The sequence below is a fragment of the Monodon monoceros genome, unplaced genomic scaffold, assembly GCF_005190385.1.
Source record: "Monodon monoceros isolate NGI ecotype Baffin Bay Population unplaced genomic scaffold, NGI_Narwhal_1 Super_Scaffold_14, whole genome shotgun sequence".
In the NCBI taxonomy this organism is placed as follows: Eukaryota; Metazoa; Chordata; class Mammalia; order Artiodactyla; family Monodontidae; genus Monodon; species Monodon monoceros.
The window spans coordinates 39,584,221-39,602,124 of NW_021703770.1; the positions used below are offsets into that span (position 1 = coordinate 39,584,221).

The 17,904-nt window shown below is 35.0% G+C and overlaps 1 protein-coding gene and 1 pseudogene across 1 annotated transcript in view; one reads left to right on the forward strand and one right to left on the reverse strand.

Annotated features, from left to right (window-relative positions):
- Positions 1 to 312: 312 nt before the first annotated feature.
- The window catches only part of TMEM67 (transmembrane protein 67), a 42,977-nt gene continuing 25,385 nt past the window's right edge, over positions 313 to 17,904 (reverse strand). Inside the window, exons 19-28 of the mRNA XM_029223222.1 lie at positions 16,570 to 16,669; positions 16,336 to 16,475; positions 14,654 to 14,794; positions 10,396 to 10,476; positions 9,791 to 9,907; positions 6,014 to 6,130; positions 5,803 to 5,907; positions 5,149 to 5,251; positions 1,820 to 1,962; positions 313 to 882 (exon numbers count right to left, since the gene is read on the reverse strand). Of these exons, the coding sequence (XP_029079055.1) occupies positions 802 to 882; positions 1,820 to 1,962; positions 5,149 to 5,251; positions 5,803 to 5,907; positions 6,014 to 6,130; positions 9,791 to 9,907; positions 10,396 to 10,476; positions 14,654 to 14,794; positions 16,336 to 16,475; positions 16,570 to 16,669 (1,128 nt within the window). The 3' untranslated portion in view covers positions 313 to 801. The remainder of the gene's footprint in view (positions 883 to 1,819; positions 1,963 to 5,148; positions 5,252 to 5,802; positions 5,908 to 6,013; positions 6,131 to 9,790; positions 9,908 to 10,395; positions 10,477 to 14,653; positions 14,795 to 16,335; positions 16,476 to 16,569; positions 16,670 to 17,904) is intronic.
- LOC114895659 lies at positions 11,921 to 12,233 on the forward strand (annotated as a pseudogene).

The following is a 17,904-nucleotide window of genomic DNA, read 5'->3' on the forward strand; positions in this document are numbered from 1 at the left end:
GTTATTTACAATCTTTAAACATAATTGAAGAGCAAAGCTTTGGGAGTGCTCTTAAAATGTTAAGTAATGAATAAATGTATAAAAAACTATACTGAGGAAAATGTCACATATTACAGCTCAATAATGTAAATGATATTAGAGAGATAAACATACTTCATGGAAAGAGTATATTGACCTAATAATACAGGTATACAAAGGAATGACTATGTACCATTTCACGAGGTGCCTATTATTCCAATAGTGAATCAGTCCACTGCCAAACAGGGTGAACAATTAAAATGAGGCAAATTGATTCAGCCCATATACAATTTCAAATTTCTAAGTAAACTTGAAAATATTTTCAACATTTATTTAACCATAAAATATGTAAAACAAAATACTGAATTGAAAACTAGGCTTGAACTTGGAATCAAAATTCTTTTTCAGTGTGAGAAAATATAGGCAAAACTAGTTCATAAAATAATCTACAGAGACAAATGATGGGGACTGTTTTGAATATCATTAAAAAAATGTTATGCTGAAAGCAATATTTAGATTTTTTTTTGTCCCATTGTCAGAGCTATCTAGTCTATAAGCTGGTGAATTAAATACCATGCATAATAGGAAAATAATATTTTCCACTGTATCACACTACATGTTCACAAAGCAAGTTATGTATCTACAAGTTATAAAAATAAATCTGTAGATTAAAAAACAAATAAAATAATTTGTATTACAAGTTTTAAAAAATATGGCAAACTAACCTGATAATCATGACTTTGTTTTTGCCATGATTATAACTGTCTTTATCTAGTCAATAAATTAAATCAGAAATCTTTGATCCACCAGTGTTTTGGATGCCAAATTCTTCTGTCCTACTGTATTACGAATAAATCTAAAAATCTGAAAAAAAAGTAAAACAATCCAGAAGGAAAAAAATATATATAAAGGAAATTAATTGTGCACATCAATTAAAATATCTAAATTAAACTAGCTAATTCTCTCAACTATTTTCATGTATCAGACATCTGAATTCCATGGCAATACACAAAATTATTTCAAGACAATTATCATCTTTCATAATACTAAAGCAGTGTGCGTCCCTATTCAGAATATATTTTTATAAATTAATAATACAAATCCCCTTAGGTTCACAGGAATATACTTTTAAATATTTGGCAAGACAAGTTTCCTCTAGCTCTAAAAGCTATGGAAACGTCAAAAGAACTGTTAGGAACAGAAGTTGTTCTAATTCTAGATCCCTATCAAAAACTAATATATCTTATTAACTCATATACTTCTTTGACATAGTGGGGAATATTTGGGTGTTATGAATACTAACATTTCTAGAACAAATTTGGTTTTTCTTGAAGTCTCCATTTCAGGCTCCACACCCATCCACGCAATTGTTTTCTAATCCAAGCAGATAGGGGATGTGTGAGAGTTACAAGTTAAAGTGGCTGAGCCTCGAGCTACATCTCAGAGCTTGCCTTTTTGTTACAGTAACATCTGGTACACAGGGTGAATGGGACTCTAATTACTGCTCACTGCTGGCATGTAGGAGAGATGGATAATTTAAATGTCTTCCTATTAGGTTCCTTTCACATTTGCTCAAGCAACTTATGCCTTCCCCGAGACCTCAGTACTTCATTGACCCTGAAGGAAAGTGTAGAATGAACCTCGTTGAAATGTTTTTCCTTTTTTTGGCAGGGCGAATCATATTCTAAATCTTTATAAATTCCTAGTGAGACTATATATTGTTACTCTCTGCTATAAAAATAAATATCTACTTCTAACATACTTCTTTTAAATGAAACCCAGAAAAAATTCTTAAATTTACCTCTTGCTGTAGGTACGTAAGGAAGGATGCTAAAATAAAATTTTGGCAAGCCAAATCCACAACACAGAAGAACATCAGATCATAAATAAGAAGAGTGGCTTCATTTCCATAATACAGAACACTGCTGAAAGAATAACTTTCATCTATCAAAAAAAAAAGCAATTTGTAAGACATAAATTAGAAATTTAAAAATAGAATAAACCTGTGATAAATTTCTGGTGATAAAACTTGGATATTTAAAAACGACTAGTTACTATAATACTTCATGGCTATTGTATGTCAATTATACCTGAATTTAAAAAAAGAAAAAAATACTTCATGGTTTACAAAAAATAATGGGTATTAAAATTTGCTAATCTAAAAGGTTAATCAAAGAACTCTGCTCATAAAAAGCAGTTTTATCATTTGCACCAAGGGTTGTAATTGCTAGTAGTTTAAGTATACAGTCAATATCTTTCAATGATCAGGTAATGAATATCCCTTCTCTGTTTATATAACTAAAGGCTAAAGAATCTTAGATTCTCTGAGATAGATTAAGTTTAAAAAGCAAAACACACTTTTCTGTACAGCAGAGAATTAACACAGCATTGTATATCAACTATACTTCAATTAAAATAAATAAATAAAAAGCAAAACAAAACCAGCAAGGACTAGAATAGTGTGCTATAATTTATGTCTCAAGTAGCCCCCTAAGGTTCTTCTCTGAGACCTTTTCTCTTCTCACTCCCCAAGTAGGGGTTCATCCTTTTCGGGATGTGAACACCCTTTTAAGATTCTAACGAAAGCTACAGACCCTTTCACGAGAGGAAGTGGGGGAAGTACACATATAGAAATCTTGCACACAATTTCAGGGAGGTACAGAGAATCACTTCAGTGATTCAGCTGCCCATGGATACCCAGTTAGGACCTCTTGTTTTATACAAGAGGACATCAGGCTTGCTGTTAACATTCTTTTTTGATCAGGGAGTTAGTTATAGGAATATATTCAGTTTGTGAAAATTCACTGGCCATTAAACTATATCCTTACAAGATATGCACTTCTGTACATATAGTTGTATACATATTTTAAAAAAATAAACAAGCCAGCAATATACAATCTTCGTGGGTGACCTTTCACTGCCATCGCTCCAGCAATGATCTCATTTGATGAGACTCCCCAGCTTACTGTGTGCCTTTACTTTCTCCTAAGATCCAGTCCCCTAGTTCCTTACATTTAATGGCTTACTGGACATCTCTTCCTAGATGTCCCAAAGGTACCTCAAGACACAACATATTCAAAACCAAATTCATCCTCTTTCCTTCAAAACCTGGTCCTCCATCTGCACTTCCTGTCTCAGAGAAGGGTGGCACCACCACCAACCACCTAGTCACACAAGCTGGAAATCCGGATGATTTTTGACTACTCTTTCTCTCCTACGTTCTTTTCCTTAACATCTCTGGCAATCTCTTCTTCCTCTTTATCCTCATCACTACTGCCTTAGCTCATATTCTCCTAATTTCCCAATAGAGATGAAGAAATTGTTGATGATGATTTTATTATTATTAGAAACGGTAACATCATTTTTCTGAGTGCCTACCCATACCAGGTTCTTTACACAATGATTACACAGGTGTAAATGCAACCACCTTTAGAAGGTTATATTTAATTTTATAGAGAGGGCATTAAAGTTCAGAAAGGGTAAACAACTTTCTCAAGTGCACAAAACTAGTAGTCAGATTTTGAACCCAAGACCAGAAAACTTTATTGTGAAAGCTATATTCCTAATGACTAAGCTATATTCTTTAATATGAAAGCTATGTTCTTAATGACTAAGTTATATTGTTATAGTCTTACATCTGTTTAACTCAACCTATTCACTACTGCCAGAATAATTCTTCCAATTTATAAATCAGATATGCTGAAGGCTTTCTGATGACATCCGTGTTCATTAGCAGTGGTTTCCAAATTGTTCTGATCATGTATCCTTATCAGAATAAAATGCTGAGCATGCATCCCATAATAGGCGTAGTTTATTAATTACTACTACATATAATTTTTCCAAAATATAAATTAAGAATGATGGAATTGCAAATATACAAATAGACTTTTTAATATTTTCTTCTCACACCTCCATGGATCAACCTGCACACACCTTGTAGGACAAAAATTTTTTTAAAAATGTTTTTGGAAACAAGTGCTCTATAGGATAAAGCAAAACTCCTTAGGGTGTCAGACAAGGCCTTTGGGATTCAGTCTCTGCCCTCTTTATTGTTCATGCACTCTCTCTCACTGACCCACTTCATTCGAGGCTTCAATCATAAAGTTCCTTAAGTGTATAATGCCCTTTCCCCCTTCTGTACAAACGTCTTCACCTCTCTTACCTGGACCCTCCTGTTTGACACCACCACCTTATTTTTTAAGACCCAGTTCAAACTTCACCATGTTGCCTCTCTGGCTTCACCCTGTATCTAGTTAGATTTTCTACTTTCCTTTCTGCACCCAGTGCAACCTGCATCTGCACAGACTTCTATCCCAGCATCACTCCACTCACCCAATCACATGCCTACTTTCCACAGTCTACTAAACAAGATGCCCAAGGGAGGGACCATTAGTCTGTGTATCCCAGGACTGACACAATATGTGACACTCAATAACACAAGGGTAAGTGATATCTAGGCCAGGACACTGGTTATACCATTTCCATTCTTCCCAAGCCACACAAGAGGTTATCAGTCACATTGACAGTGACATATATACTTCCTTTTTAATGATAAAAAAACATGTTTAGTCACTATTCCTGTCACACAGATACATGCAATTTTTAAGAAGTTGGATAAAATGAAAAATTAAATGTTAAAGATAAATCATGAACATTATTCTTAAGTGTTTCATAAGTGTGCCACTGAATGAACAGTCCAATAAAATCTGAACTTTATGTATTTGTTTTACTATCTCTTCCACGTCTACCACTGATTTTGTTTTGTTTTGTTTTGGCCGTGCCGTGTGGCATGTGGGATCTTAGTTCCTTGAACCAGGGATTGAACCCATGCCCCCTGCATTGGGAGTGTGGAGCCTTAACCACTGGACCACCAGGGAAGTCTTGTTTGATTTTGAAATTCAGCTTTTTTTAACTTTCTTGTAGAATAATTATCTTTTATATATTTGTTTCTTGCTATTGATACATGACATAATAAAACGGGACACAGAAAACTACTGTAATTCCTTGAAGTTAACTAAGTTCATTATGTTTCCTATATAAAAGTATAAAATCAAAAGACAGGAACTACAAGCATGTTTTTTCAAACTTGGAAAATAATAATCAAGTTCAGCAAAGGCATTTGAAGGATACCATTGTAAAAGATGCTTTTTTCCATTGGTTCCATGAATTCCATTCCAAGAATTCTTTCAAGAAGCAATTTATCTTTTATAAAGTAGTCCATTTCCTTATGAACCTAATATAAAAAACGAGAGTCATTTCAAAAATAGCAGTGAAATGAATGCTTCCCAATTTTTGTAAAGTCAGAAGGAGAGAAAAAGAAAAATGAATAGGACACAAAGAAAATCTGTTCTTCAAAGACAATTTACTACGCTGGACTTTATAACAAAATACTCTTTAGGAATGTTTTAAATTTTAAATGCTATTAGTAGTACTTAGGACTAGATATACTGAAAATCAATTTATAACAAGCTTTTTAGGAATACAATCATAGCATATTTCTACAATAAATAATTGATAATATTTGTAAAGTAACAAAATTCCAGTACAGACATATTTTAAGGTAATCATCATGCTAATAGACAGGTAAAAATCTTTTCCTTTTACATAACTTAACTCCATTCCTAAGCCACAGTATTAGTTTTTACAGCAAAAACAAACAAACAAAAAAACCCCACAAGGCATAAGTCCATTGACTTGGTTGACTGAAGAAATAATTGACGCTCCTCGTTAACTTTTTAAAAATTGCATTTTGATTCTAGCTTAAAAATAAATGATGATACATACATGATCGATGAAAGAGCCAAGAAATTTATTCATAGTATGATATGCTTTTATGCTCTGCTCAAAAGTACTTCCTGATGAACTCAATAGTCTAGCAGGGCCATTTTTCTAACGTGAAAAAGAGACAAGGATAAATGCAACATGCCTTACATCCTTGGTATCTAAATAACATGAAACACTGACAAAATATATGTGAATTGTACTTTATACAAACCCTTGTTAGTGTCTCATGGATTCTGTCATACTGTTGTCTCATTTGGCTAGAAATAGCAATTTGAAAAGTTTGACCATCTGTATTGGGTATCAAACCTCTTTGGCTACACAAATTTTCCTGAAAAGTTAAAAAATTTAAATTAAGATCAAGATTATGAAAATTTTGCCTATCTTAAAAAGAAAATACAATATTTAACATTACAAGATTTGGAAGCCAACTGAAATTGTACTGAACTATTATATTTGAGACAATGAGAGCCCAACAGTATTCAAGGTTCCCACTCCCCTCTAGGTTTTACTAATTTCTATTTCGTCATACTTACTTGCAGGTGCTCTATCATCTCCTTTACTCTGCCTACTTAAAAAAAACCTCATACTAAGTTCACTGTATATTGATATTCTTAGTTTTTTGTTTTTTTTTAAAGGGCTTCAAATGCTTGGCTTTTTAAAAATTTATTTATTTATTTATTTATTTATTTATTTATTTATTTATGGCTGTGTTGGGTCCTCATTTCTGCGTGAGGGCTTCCTCCAGCTGTGGCAAGCGGGGGCCACTCTTCATTGTGGTGCGCGGGCCCCTCACTATCACGGCCTCTCTCGTTGCAGAGCACAGGCTCCAGACACGCAGGCTCAGTAGTTGTGGCTCACGGGCCCAGCCGCTCCGCGGCATGTGGGATCCTCCCAGACCAGGGCTCGAACCCGTGTCCCCTGCATTAGCAGGCAGACTCTCAACCACTGCGCCACCAGGGAAGACCATTCTTAGCTTTTTTATAATTAATTTATTGCTCTTTAATAAATGACAAAAAGTCTAGTCTTAGAATTAGCTACTTTTATAAATGGTCTTTTTTGTTTTCTAAACACTTTAACATGCTTCCTTAATCAATTCCAATAAAAAAGGTAGTGATACATGACCCAATGGTTAATGTTATAGACCAGATTTCTATTTCATCTCTTTCTTTTTTAATTATTATTATTATTTTTACATCTTTATTGGAGTATAATTGCTTTACAGTGGTGTGTTAGTTTCTGCTTTATAACAAAGTGAATCAGTTATACTCAGGTCTCTTTGACACGACTTGAATCCTGAGAACCATACGCCTGTCAGTTTGCCCTACCCCCGACCTAGCCAATTCTCATAGACGCTTTAGGGTTCAGCATAAGTATTCTTGCCTCCATTCTCAATTTTATTTGCCTACTCTGGAGCTTAACATTCTCCTCCTTTATCTAAACCTAAGCTGGAAACATAATATAACACTTGGTTTTCTACTGACTTAAAGGCAGTCTATGTGTAGTGAATTTCTCTATTTAAAAAAAAAATTTTTTTTCCTGATTAAAAAAGCACATGCTGCTACAGATAATTTATAAAATATGGAGAAATACAAAAAAAGAAAAAAAATCACCTATAATCTGAACACCAAGAGATACAGGTATTTTAAGGTATTTCATTTCCAGTTGTTGTCTAGGCATATACATATAGATGGCATAAAACTGGGATCGTACTGATTTCTTTTTCACTTAACATTATATCCTCAGCAACTCCCCATGTCATTAAATGTTCTATAAAACATGATTTTTAATGTTTACCTAGGGTTTCACTGTATAGGTAAACCAATTTACTTAATATTCTCCCATTTTTACATATTTTTTGCCCTTATAAATTAAGCCCTGTGATGAAGATCCTGAACCTAAGTAGTTTTTCACATTGCTAATTATTTCCTTGAGTTAGATTAATAGAATCAGTAAGTCAAAGATAATGAACTCTTTATTTTTTTTAATTTTTGGCTGCATCAGGTCTTAGTTGCGGCACGCCGGCTCTTCCTTGTGGTGCGTGGACTTCTCTCCAGTTGTGGCGTGCGGGCTTCTCTCTAGTTGTGGCATGCAGGTTTTTCCTCTCTCTCGCTGTGGTGTGTGGGCTCCAGAGCACATGGGCTCTGTAGTTTGCGGCATGCGGGCTCTAGTTGAGGCACGTGAGCTCAGTAGTTGTGGCGCATGGGCCCAGCTGTCCCGCGGCATGTGGGACCCTAGTTCCCCGACCAGGGATTGAACCCACGTCCCCTGCACTGTAAGGCAGATTCTGTACCACTGGACCACCAGGGAAGTCCCAAAGATAATGAATTCTTAAAAAACTCTTGCCAAATGCTTTCCAGCAGGTTTGTAAAAATGTATTCTGAGACCAGTGCCCATTTCACCCTGTCCTTGATTCTACTAACTATTAGCTTTTTAAAAAAAAGTTTGGTAATTTGAAGAAAGTAAAAATGTTATTTTTACATTCATTTCTTTTATGATTTATGAGGTGAATATTTTTTAGACATTTATTAGTCTCTTCTGTTTATTTACATATTAAAAAAATCTTTTTGTCATTTTTCCATGGGAGTTTTTTGTTTTGTTCTGTTTTGTTTTTGTTTTTTGGCCGCGCTCTGCGGCATGCAGGATCTCAGTTCCCCAACCAGGGATTGAACCTGTGTCCCCTGCAGTGGAAGTGTGGAGTCTTAACCACTGGACCACCAGGGAAGTCCCTCCATTGAGGTTTTAACTTAATTTGCTTACTGATTTATATGACTTTCAATAGCTATCAATATGTTTGTCATATTTACTATGAGAATTTTACCCCATGTCTTTTATTAATATAATTGTTGTCTACACAAATGTTCTACATTAATAAAGTAAAATCAACAAATACTTTTTTGATGCTTTCTGTATTTTATGCTTAGATTGTCATCTCCCAATCTGAAATATTCTTTTCTAGGTTTTCATAGTTTCATTTTTAAATTTAACCTTTCAGTCCAGGTATAATTTCTAACAGTTAACCAACTGATTCAGTTCAATGTATTAAACAAATTGTTCTTCTCTGAGATGTTGTTATCATCTATTAAGTTCTTGCAAGTCACAGGTATAGTCCCTTAATCAATAAATCCTCTTGGTTTTTCCTCTTAAGTACATATTTTTCTTTTTAAATTCTTATGGAAGTTTTCTAATATACATAGTAGAAAGAACAGCAAACCATCCATCACCCAACTTCAACAATTACCAACATTTTACCAATTTTCATCTATCCTCTCAACTTTTTTCTTTTAAAGCAAACCCCAGATACCATGTTATTTCATCTGCAAATACTTCTGTATGTATCTCTAACCAATAAGACCTTGAAAAAAAATGCCATTTTCACACCTAATAAAATTAATCTTTCCTTAATATAATTTAATATTTAGTCTATCAAATCTCCAAGATTTTTCCCAAAGATTTTTTTATAGTTGGTTTGTTTGAATCAGGATCCAATCAAAGTCTACATATTGTATTTGATTATTTTTTTTTCTTAAATTTCTCTTATATCTAACAGTCTTCTTCCACCACCACCACCACTTCTCCTTTTCTCTTCATGCCTTTGATTTGTTGGAGACACTGGGTCGTTTGTCCTGTGAGACATCCTAACATTTTGCATCTGGCTAATTGCTTCCTGTGGTATTATTTTGTCTCTACCCCCTCTATTTCCTGTAAACTGGTGGTTAGAGGCTTGATTACATTCAGGTTCAATTTTCTTAGGCAAGAATATTTCATGGGTGATATTATGTACTTCCCTACTGCATCATAACAGGAAGTGCATAATGTCAGTTTTCCTAACTTTTACTTGTAGTAAGGTTGAGCCAGTGTGTTCAGATTATATCAACCTGATTCCTCATTATAAAGCTCCCTGTCGTCCTTCACTTAATTTTTAGCATCCCAGATTAAGAGAAACCACCTCTCAACTTAAAAAACAAAAAGATATAAAATACGTTCATACCGCTTCTCTTTTAAGATTCATATTCATTTCTTCCATATTAGTATCAGCATGCCCATGTACTGATCTACCATGAATGTAATAACCAAAACATCTGTGGGATAACAGAAACACTGATATCTATCAAAAGAGAAGAAGAAGCAGTTAGCAACTCATCTGCAAAACAATAAAAATTAAGTTCTTCTTAAAATTGCTTCCTTTCTCTCAAAATAATGAGGGTTGAATTCTTGGAAAACATATAAAGAGAATAGTAAGATAATAAAGGATAATGAGGTTATTTTAAAAAGTAGATGCAAAAGAGACTGGAGACACTCCCAAGAAAGGAAGAAACAGGGTTGATATATGAAAACTTTTCAGGGACTCAGGCTGAGTCAACTGTTTGGTGGCATAAGCAATTCATAATTAAGAAACTGCAAATAAAGAAGGAAAAATTAAGACAGTAAATATTAACTTGTAGCTTGTTATAACCATCTCTGGAATTAACCACCAGTGGAAATCAGACTAAAAATACAATCATAGCAAATCACTTTTAAAGCCTCTCTTAGTGTACTCATGACCTTTAAAAAGGGAGAAATAACAGTTGCAAGATAAAGTCAGAAAGTACTTACATTGCTCATACAGCACAAATCAACAAACTGTCGAATTTTATCTTCTACAAATCTCTCATAAAAGACAGCAAAGAACACAATCTGAAACATTAAGCCAAGTTTATGTTTATTAGATTTTAGGATTTAATTTTCTTTTATAGCCACAGTATAGTGTCATAAGAAAAAAGAAGTTCCAACCAAGAACATAGTGGCCAATAACAATTCCTGTGGAATAAAATCCTACTTATCATTTCTGATTCTTCTGTCAAAGGAAGAGTGCTTTGCAATTGTGTTAAGATTCACTGAGGGAGCTTATTTTGAATTTAAAAAACTCTTCTGTGTCATTAAAATAAGATAGGACAAACACAGGGGGAGGAAGTAAGGGGCTTTAAAAGCTTTAGGATAAACCAATGCATTAATGGCCAGATTTAGGTCTGGTTCTGCAATTCCGCTCATCTCCTAAATTCAAAAAGCCACTAGAAAAATTGCTGTTTTTCAAATTAATCTTCTCTGAAACAGTAGCACATAAAAAGCATATGTCAAGTATTCTGTTTCAACTACAGATGTGTTAAACATTCAAATGGGATGGTTTCAAGTGTTTTCTTAGATAGATTTAATAACAATACTACAAAGGGAAGTTTTATAAATCACAAGAGAAAAGTTTACATTGTAGGCCTTCTTAGATACACTTCAGAGAAGGATAACATTTCCTAACCACCCAATACAAAGCTGTCGCCTGCTGTCGCATTCCTAACTTCCACTCCCCTTCCACTCCCCCTCTACTCACTATCTCATCTCCCTGCTGATGCCCTTCACAGCACTTGTCACAACTGTGACTTGTTCTTGTTACAGCATATCTTTGAGCTCAGCACGGTGCCTCGCACATAACACGTACTCAGATATGTAAACGAATATAGCAGGTGAACACTGAAAAGACTTTCCTAAATACTCAATGTACACATTTTAAAACTCCTTTAAATGACATGAAAAACAGTAACATTCAAAGTTTAAAAACTAAAAGATGCCACTTAAAAATTGAAGAAGCTGGGTTTGGGGAAATATAAGGAGTGAACAATAAAGCCTAATATTATGAGAATCAAGAAGATTTTGTATTGACAAATTTATGGAACTGTAATAGGCTAAAGGAACTTTTATGGATATTTTAGGAATAAACACTGATAGTTTGAGAATGTGACCATGGTATCAAATGACAGCAAAGTGAGAAACAAAGAACGAGGTTAGACGGTAGTGCCCAAGACAGCTAGTTGCTGCCTGAACAATCCTTTCCCTTCCCCTTAGTAACAGACCCCTTCTTTGAGGGGGTCTACCCAGCTGACAGTGCAGTGAAGTGTGGCCATGTGACCAAGTTCTGACCAAGAAGATGTCAAAGACACTTCTGAAAGGGCTCTCAAAGAGGAGAGGGTGAGCGTCCATTGCACTCCCCGGATCGGCAGGCCCACCAATCTGCACACAGGACCAGACCCCGGCCCCTATGGTCCTTGAGTTTGGGCTGCCCTTGCCCCACTGCCCACCTCCTCATCCAGTCATGCTGGAGCATCTGAGCTCGCTGCCCACACAAATGGATTACAAGGGCCAGAAGCTAGCTGAACAGGGGTTTCAGGGAATTATTCTTTCCTGCAATACTTGGATTTATCGATGGGTATGTGGCTGAACAGTCTGGGTGGACTACATAGTTATGGCAGGATTTGCTTTTTCGTGTTTGCTGACATTTTCCTTCATAGCCCATTTATCACTGACACCCCCTCAAGTGGTTCGAGACTTGCTCTGTTTGAGACTCCGGCACACAAGACAAGAAACCAGGGGAAAGACAAATTAAGAGGCATGCTAAAAATAACTGATAGGGGTTTTCATGATTCAGATTTACTACTTTACCTGCTTGTGTTTCATGTGAAATGAGCTAAATTGTTTTCATACCTAAAACGTGAGCTAAAAACCACCTATGCTCAGCTATATATAAATTTTGTTCTCTTTATATTTTACTTCTCAGTTGGGTTTTGATTTATAAAACTTTTAGACTTTCTCTTAATAATCTTCCTCTGAAATGCAGAACAGAAAACAACACAAGTATGCAAACTTTCTTGCAGGTCTACAAAATAAGGAAGAATAAATGCCTCATAAATGATAATACAATTTAACTATTACAGTTTCATAATTCATTATGAGTAGTTAAGCTGTTTTAATGTTTTCAGTTAAAACTCATAGTGAACAAATAAAGAGGAAAGGGTGAGGTCTTCTCCCCTGGCTCACCCCTGCAACTCCATCAGCCATTACGGACTGCGAGGTGACCTTAGAGGTAAAGTCCTGAGGGGCAGAGCAGAACAACAGGCATCTGGGCCTGACAGCAGCCACCCTGCTGGCCCTGCATTGCCGACCTCTGCTCTTCTTTCTCACAGGAGACAGAAAACTCACTTTTATTTCAGCCACTGCTATTTGGGGTTTCTGTATTGTTGTACTCAACCAATACGAAAAGCTTCAGATGGTATTCCTTTAAATTCTCTACACCCAGATAAATCTGATCTATTCACAAAAACTTATATTGGTATATGTAAAAATAAATATTTTCTTACTATTATACTGATGATAAACATCAAACCCCATAATACGGTTGACAGACAGTAACTAGACTTATCATGGTGATCATTTTGAAATGTATAGAAATATCAAATCACTATGCTGTGTTCCAGGAACTAACATAGTGTTGTAGGTTAATTATACATTAAAAGCAAACAGACAAATGAACAAACTCTTAGAAGAAGAGATGAGATTTCTGGTTACCAGAGGTGGGGGCTGGAGGGGGAAGTGGGGGGAACTGGATAAGGACAGTCAAAAGGCACAAACTTCCAGTTATAAGATAAATAAGTACTAAGGATGCAATGTGCAACATGATAAATTAACACTGTTTTAGGTTATACATAAAAATTAAAAGAATAAATCCTAAGAGTTCTCATCACAAGGGAAAAATATTTTTCTTTTTATTTCTTTAATTTTGTATCTGTATGAGATGATGGATGTTCACTAAACTTATTGTGCTAATCATTTCATGATGTGTGTAAGTTAAATCATTATGCTGTACACCTTAAACTTACACAGTGTTGTATGTCAGTTATATCTCAATAAAACTGGAAGGGAAAAAATCAAACCCCATATTCTTTTAATCGAATTTTATTTCAAATCCTAATTTCTGTCTCTCTTTTCCAATTGTCAAACTATCCCTCACTAGCTCTATCCTATAGCTTCAAGTTTGAACAAGTCTCACCAACTTAAAATAAATGCAAATTTAAAGAGTCTATTCTTAAGTTTCAGAATGACACCTGGGTCCAATTCTGTAGGAATTTTGGGATTTCAATCCCAAAGATTTTTTAAAATAAGCTTTTAAGGCAAATATTTGCTCTCCAGTTTACAGGAAGTTCAACCTATTCTTTCTAGAGGTCCCACCTTCATTTGCTTACTTAAAAGTTAGAGAGATCTTAATCAAACAGAAAGCCTTTTTCCACTCATGGGAGTGTCTGTAAGCAAGAGAAAGAAATGCAGAGATCAGAGTTAAGCGCTGTAGCTGCTGCTTCTTTCTTTTCTTCCTTCATTCTTTTTTTTAAAGCTTTAAGAAGATAAGGGAAGTAAGCACAGAAAATATCCTCTGCTAGAGCCCTGGGACCTGAGAAGATTTATTTTTAGTTTCAGCTATTTCAATAAATATTTCAGAGATTTCAGAAGGGGTACTGGTTTTTGAGAGGTTTAATGATATATAAATAAATGTAAACTATAAGTTATATTTCAAAAGAAAAGATTAAGGGTACCTTAGCAATTCCTATCATTATATATAAACTAAATCCTGTGACTAGAAAGCTGCAGACTCTGAAAGACCCTTCAGAGACCCACTATTGAGAAGAAATGGACTCTGAAATCAGATCGCCTGGGTTCAAATTCCAGTTCTGCCAATTTCTAATTGCATGACTTTAGGTAAATATTTAACCTTTCTGTGCCTCAGCATCCTCAGCTATAAAATGAGGATACTAAAAGAATCTATCTCTGAGGGCTACTATAAAGATTAAGTAAGTTACTTTGTGTAATGCAGTAAATTAACACAGTGCCTAGATTATCATACTATGTAAAAATTAGCTATTAGTTATTATTATTGCTGTTCTTGTCACCTTCTTTATACTATAGAAATCATGTTGTGGTCAATATTTGAGGATTAGCATGTAAACCGAGTTAAAAATATAGAGAGGCAATGTTGCTTAAAAGAACAATCTCTTGTTACCTGTATAATTCCAATGACTAGCCAAAGAGCGGTAGACACCGCATATCTCAAAATGCGGCTATAAGGAGCTATGTAGCTAGGTGGGCTTCTGGAAAGACTAGAAGATGAGTCCATTAATGCTAAATTCTTGAATCCCACAACCTGAAATAATAAGAAAAAATAATTTAAACAGACATAAAGAAAACTCCTCTAGTCTGAAAATAAGACCCTCCTCTCTACCCCTTACCTTGAAAAACTAAAGTATTCAAGTTTGTATAAATGGTAGAAAATCTAGATAAAAATAATTATCCAGTATTTTAATTACAAAGTATTTAATACAAAATATTTAGCTAGTTCATTTGGTATTCTCTTCAATATGACTAAAGGCCAAATATAACATTATCATATACACAGACAAAGCTCAAAAATTTCTGTCAAGAGAATAAAGCTTTCTTCAGTAAACTACCAATGAACAACCAGTATTTCATGAGTTTTAACATATGCCAGGAACTATGTAAAATACCTTTTATACTTTAAAACAGTATTTTGCAAAATGTCTTTTGAGGAAGATACCATCTTTGATAAAAGGAAACCATGATCAAATAAGTTAAGTTAGTATATTATACTCACCTCCATGCTTTCCACTCTCATAGAATAAAAGCTCTGGAAAGTTTTATGGTAAAGGAATCTACATGACTTTATTGAATCCAGTGTTTTCCAAACTTACTTCATTATAATACTTTTTTCTCACATAACACCTTTTAAAGCTTTAAAAAGCACTACTATAAATCAATTTTTGAGACAGTGTTCATATATCCTAGGGACACACACATTCCTCTAGGTTTAAAAAGGAAAGGAAGGAGAAAAGTGGGAAAGAAGGAAAAAGGAAGGCAGACAGACATACAAGTTAATAATTCATATGTAACCTTACTTAAGCAGCTAATTCTAGAGAAAACCTGTTACTCATACAGGTTCCATATTTCAGTCTCATATTCAGTACTGAATACTTCTTTAATAATTCTACTCAGACCCATGAAATAACTGTAAAGGGATCATAAGCATGTACCCATTCAGTGTGTCTTGTTAAGCTACAGCTCCAGCTCTTAAGACAGAACACAGTCCATAGTAGGTGTTCAATGATAATTTATTAGAAAATTTCAACCTTCTAATAGTGGTTCTAATACAGGAGTGAGAATATGAATAATGGGGTGGGGGTTTCTTAAAATACAGATACCTGAGCTTGCCTCAGAGCTACGGAATTGAACATAATCTCGAGGGGTGAGGTAAGGCATAGGTATTCTGCAAAAGCTTCCTATGGGGTTCTGCTACAAACCAGTGGTTTAAAAATCACTCCTTACCTACAGTAGACAAATTCAAAGAGACAGAAAGTAGAATGGTGGTTTCCAGGCGCTGGGGAGAGGGGAGAAGACGGAGCTGTTGTTTAATGGGTACAGAGTTTTAGTTTTGCAAGATGAACAGAATTCTAGAGACTACTGCACAACAATGGAAATGTACTTAACAGTACTGGACTGTATACTTAAAATGATTAAGATGGTAAATTTCATGTTATGTGTATTTTTTAATGGCTTGATTACAATATTTTAACCTTTAGAAAACTCTTCCACTGACATGAAAACTTAGCTGGAATTATATTAACATTCATGAGGTACCCATAAGTTGTATACAATTACATCAGTTTATACCTCCAAAAGGAAGAGGACAGTAAGTACTTGAAAGAGTGGGTTAATTTTTCTCACAGTCTGAATTTCATTCCATTCATTTGCCACAAAATATGTTCTCCATATGCTTACTGGAACGGTAGCACTCCGAACACCACCCTCACCTGGTTGGGGAGATAAAATGAGTAAAAGCGTTTCACCTTCTTTGCTCTACAATGGTGGCAAAAGAATCTTGGTACAAATGGTTACTTTCATTACCTTCAACAGCTTTAAGAACCTTTCCTTTAGGTCGCTCCCAATCAATAAAGAATATGTCTATGGTAATCTGGGAGATGAGCTTATGCAAAAATTGCAGAGCCTGAGAATGACAAACAAAGCACCTTAAAGTATCTGCATTAAGCCTGCTTATGAAACCAACAGTGATTCTTTAAGAATGTCCATCGACAGATGAATGGATAAAGAAGATGTGGTACATATATACAATGGAATACTACTCAGCCATAAAAAAGAACGAAATAATGCCATTTGCAGCAACATGGATGCAACTAGAGATTATCATACTAAGTGAAGTAAGTCAGAAAGAGAAAGACAAATACCATACGATATCACTTACATGTGGAATCTAAAATATGACACAAATGAACTTATCTACGAAAACAGAAACAGACTCACAGACATAGAGAACAGACTTGTGGTTGCCAAGGGGAGGGGGGCAGAGAGGGATGGACTGGCAGTTTGGGGTTAGCAGATGCAAACTATTATATACAGAGTGGATAAACATGATCCTAATGTATAGCACAGGGAACTATACTCAATATCCTGTGATAAACCATAATGGAAAAGAATATAAAAAAAGAGTGTCTCTATGTGTATAACTGAGTCACTTTGCTGCACAGCAGAGATTGGCACAATGTTGTAAACCAACTATACTTCAAAAAAAACAAAAGAAACAAACATACTGTAATCACAAGAATATATAACTTTTACAAGTTACAAACTTGTAATACCATTAGGAGATCAACAGAAGCTCACGAAATAGCGGAATCACCAAACTCACAGAATTTTTATATACATATTAATTCGACTTCCGTTTTTCTGTCTTTCTTTGAAATAGGGATATGAAAGGAGACACACTACCTCCTCCTCATACAGGGATCTTGCATTAATTGTCTCTCTTTCCCAAGGTTTCCAAAAGCATACTTTGTTTTCTAGATCATCTAACTTCTTTATAAGTAAAGGTATTTCCAACTATAATTTGCTTGTCCTACTTAAAGTTTTAGTATGCTCTCACTGTTGTTTTTTTTCCCCTATTTCTGGTATTTTCATTTACAGAATATGTTTAAACTAAGGCTTCCTCCTAGTAGGTACATTATTGATCAAACAAGGGATAAAAATCTAAGTATGGGATGATTCCTCTCTTCGTGGAGCTCACAGATCAGTGGGAACATCAGACACTTAATAATCACAACACAATTGGATGAGATCTACCACAGAAGCATGTAAAGAGCTTCACATCCATCGACAGAACAATGAAGTAGGGAGGGGGGTTGCCATGGGAAGAGGAGGAAAGGAATATGGAGGCAGAGAACAAAT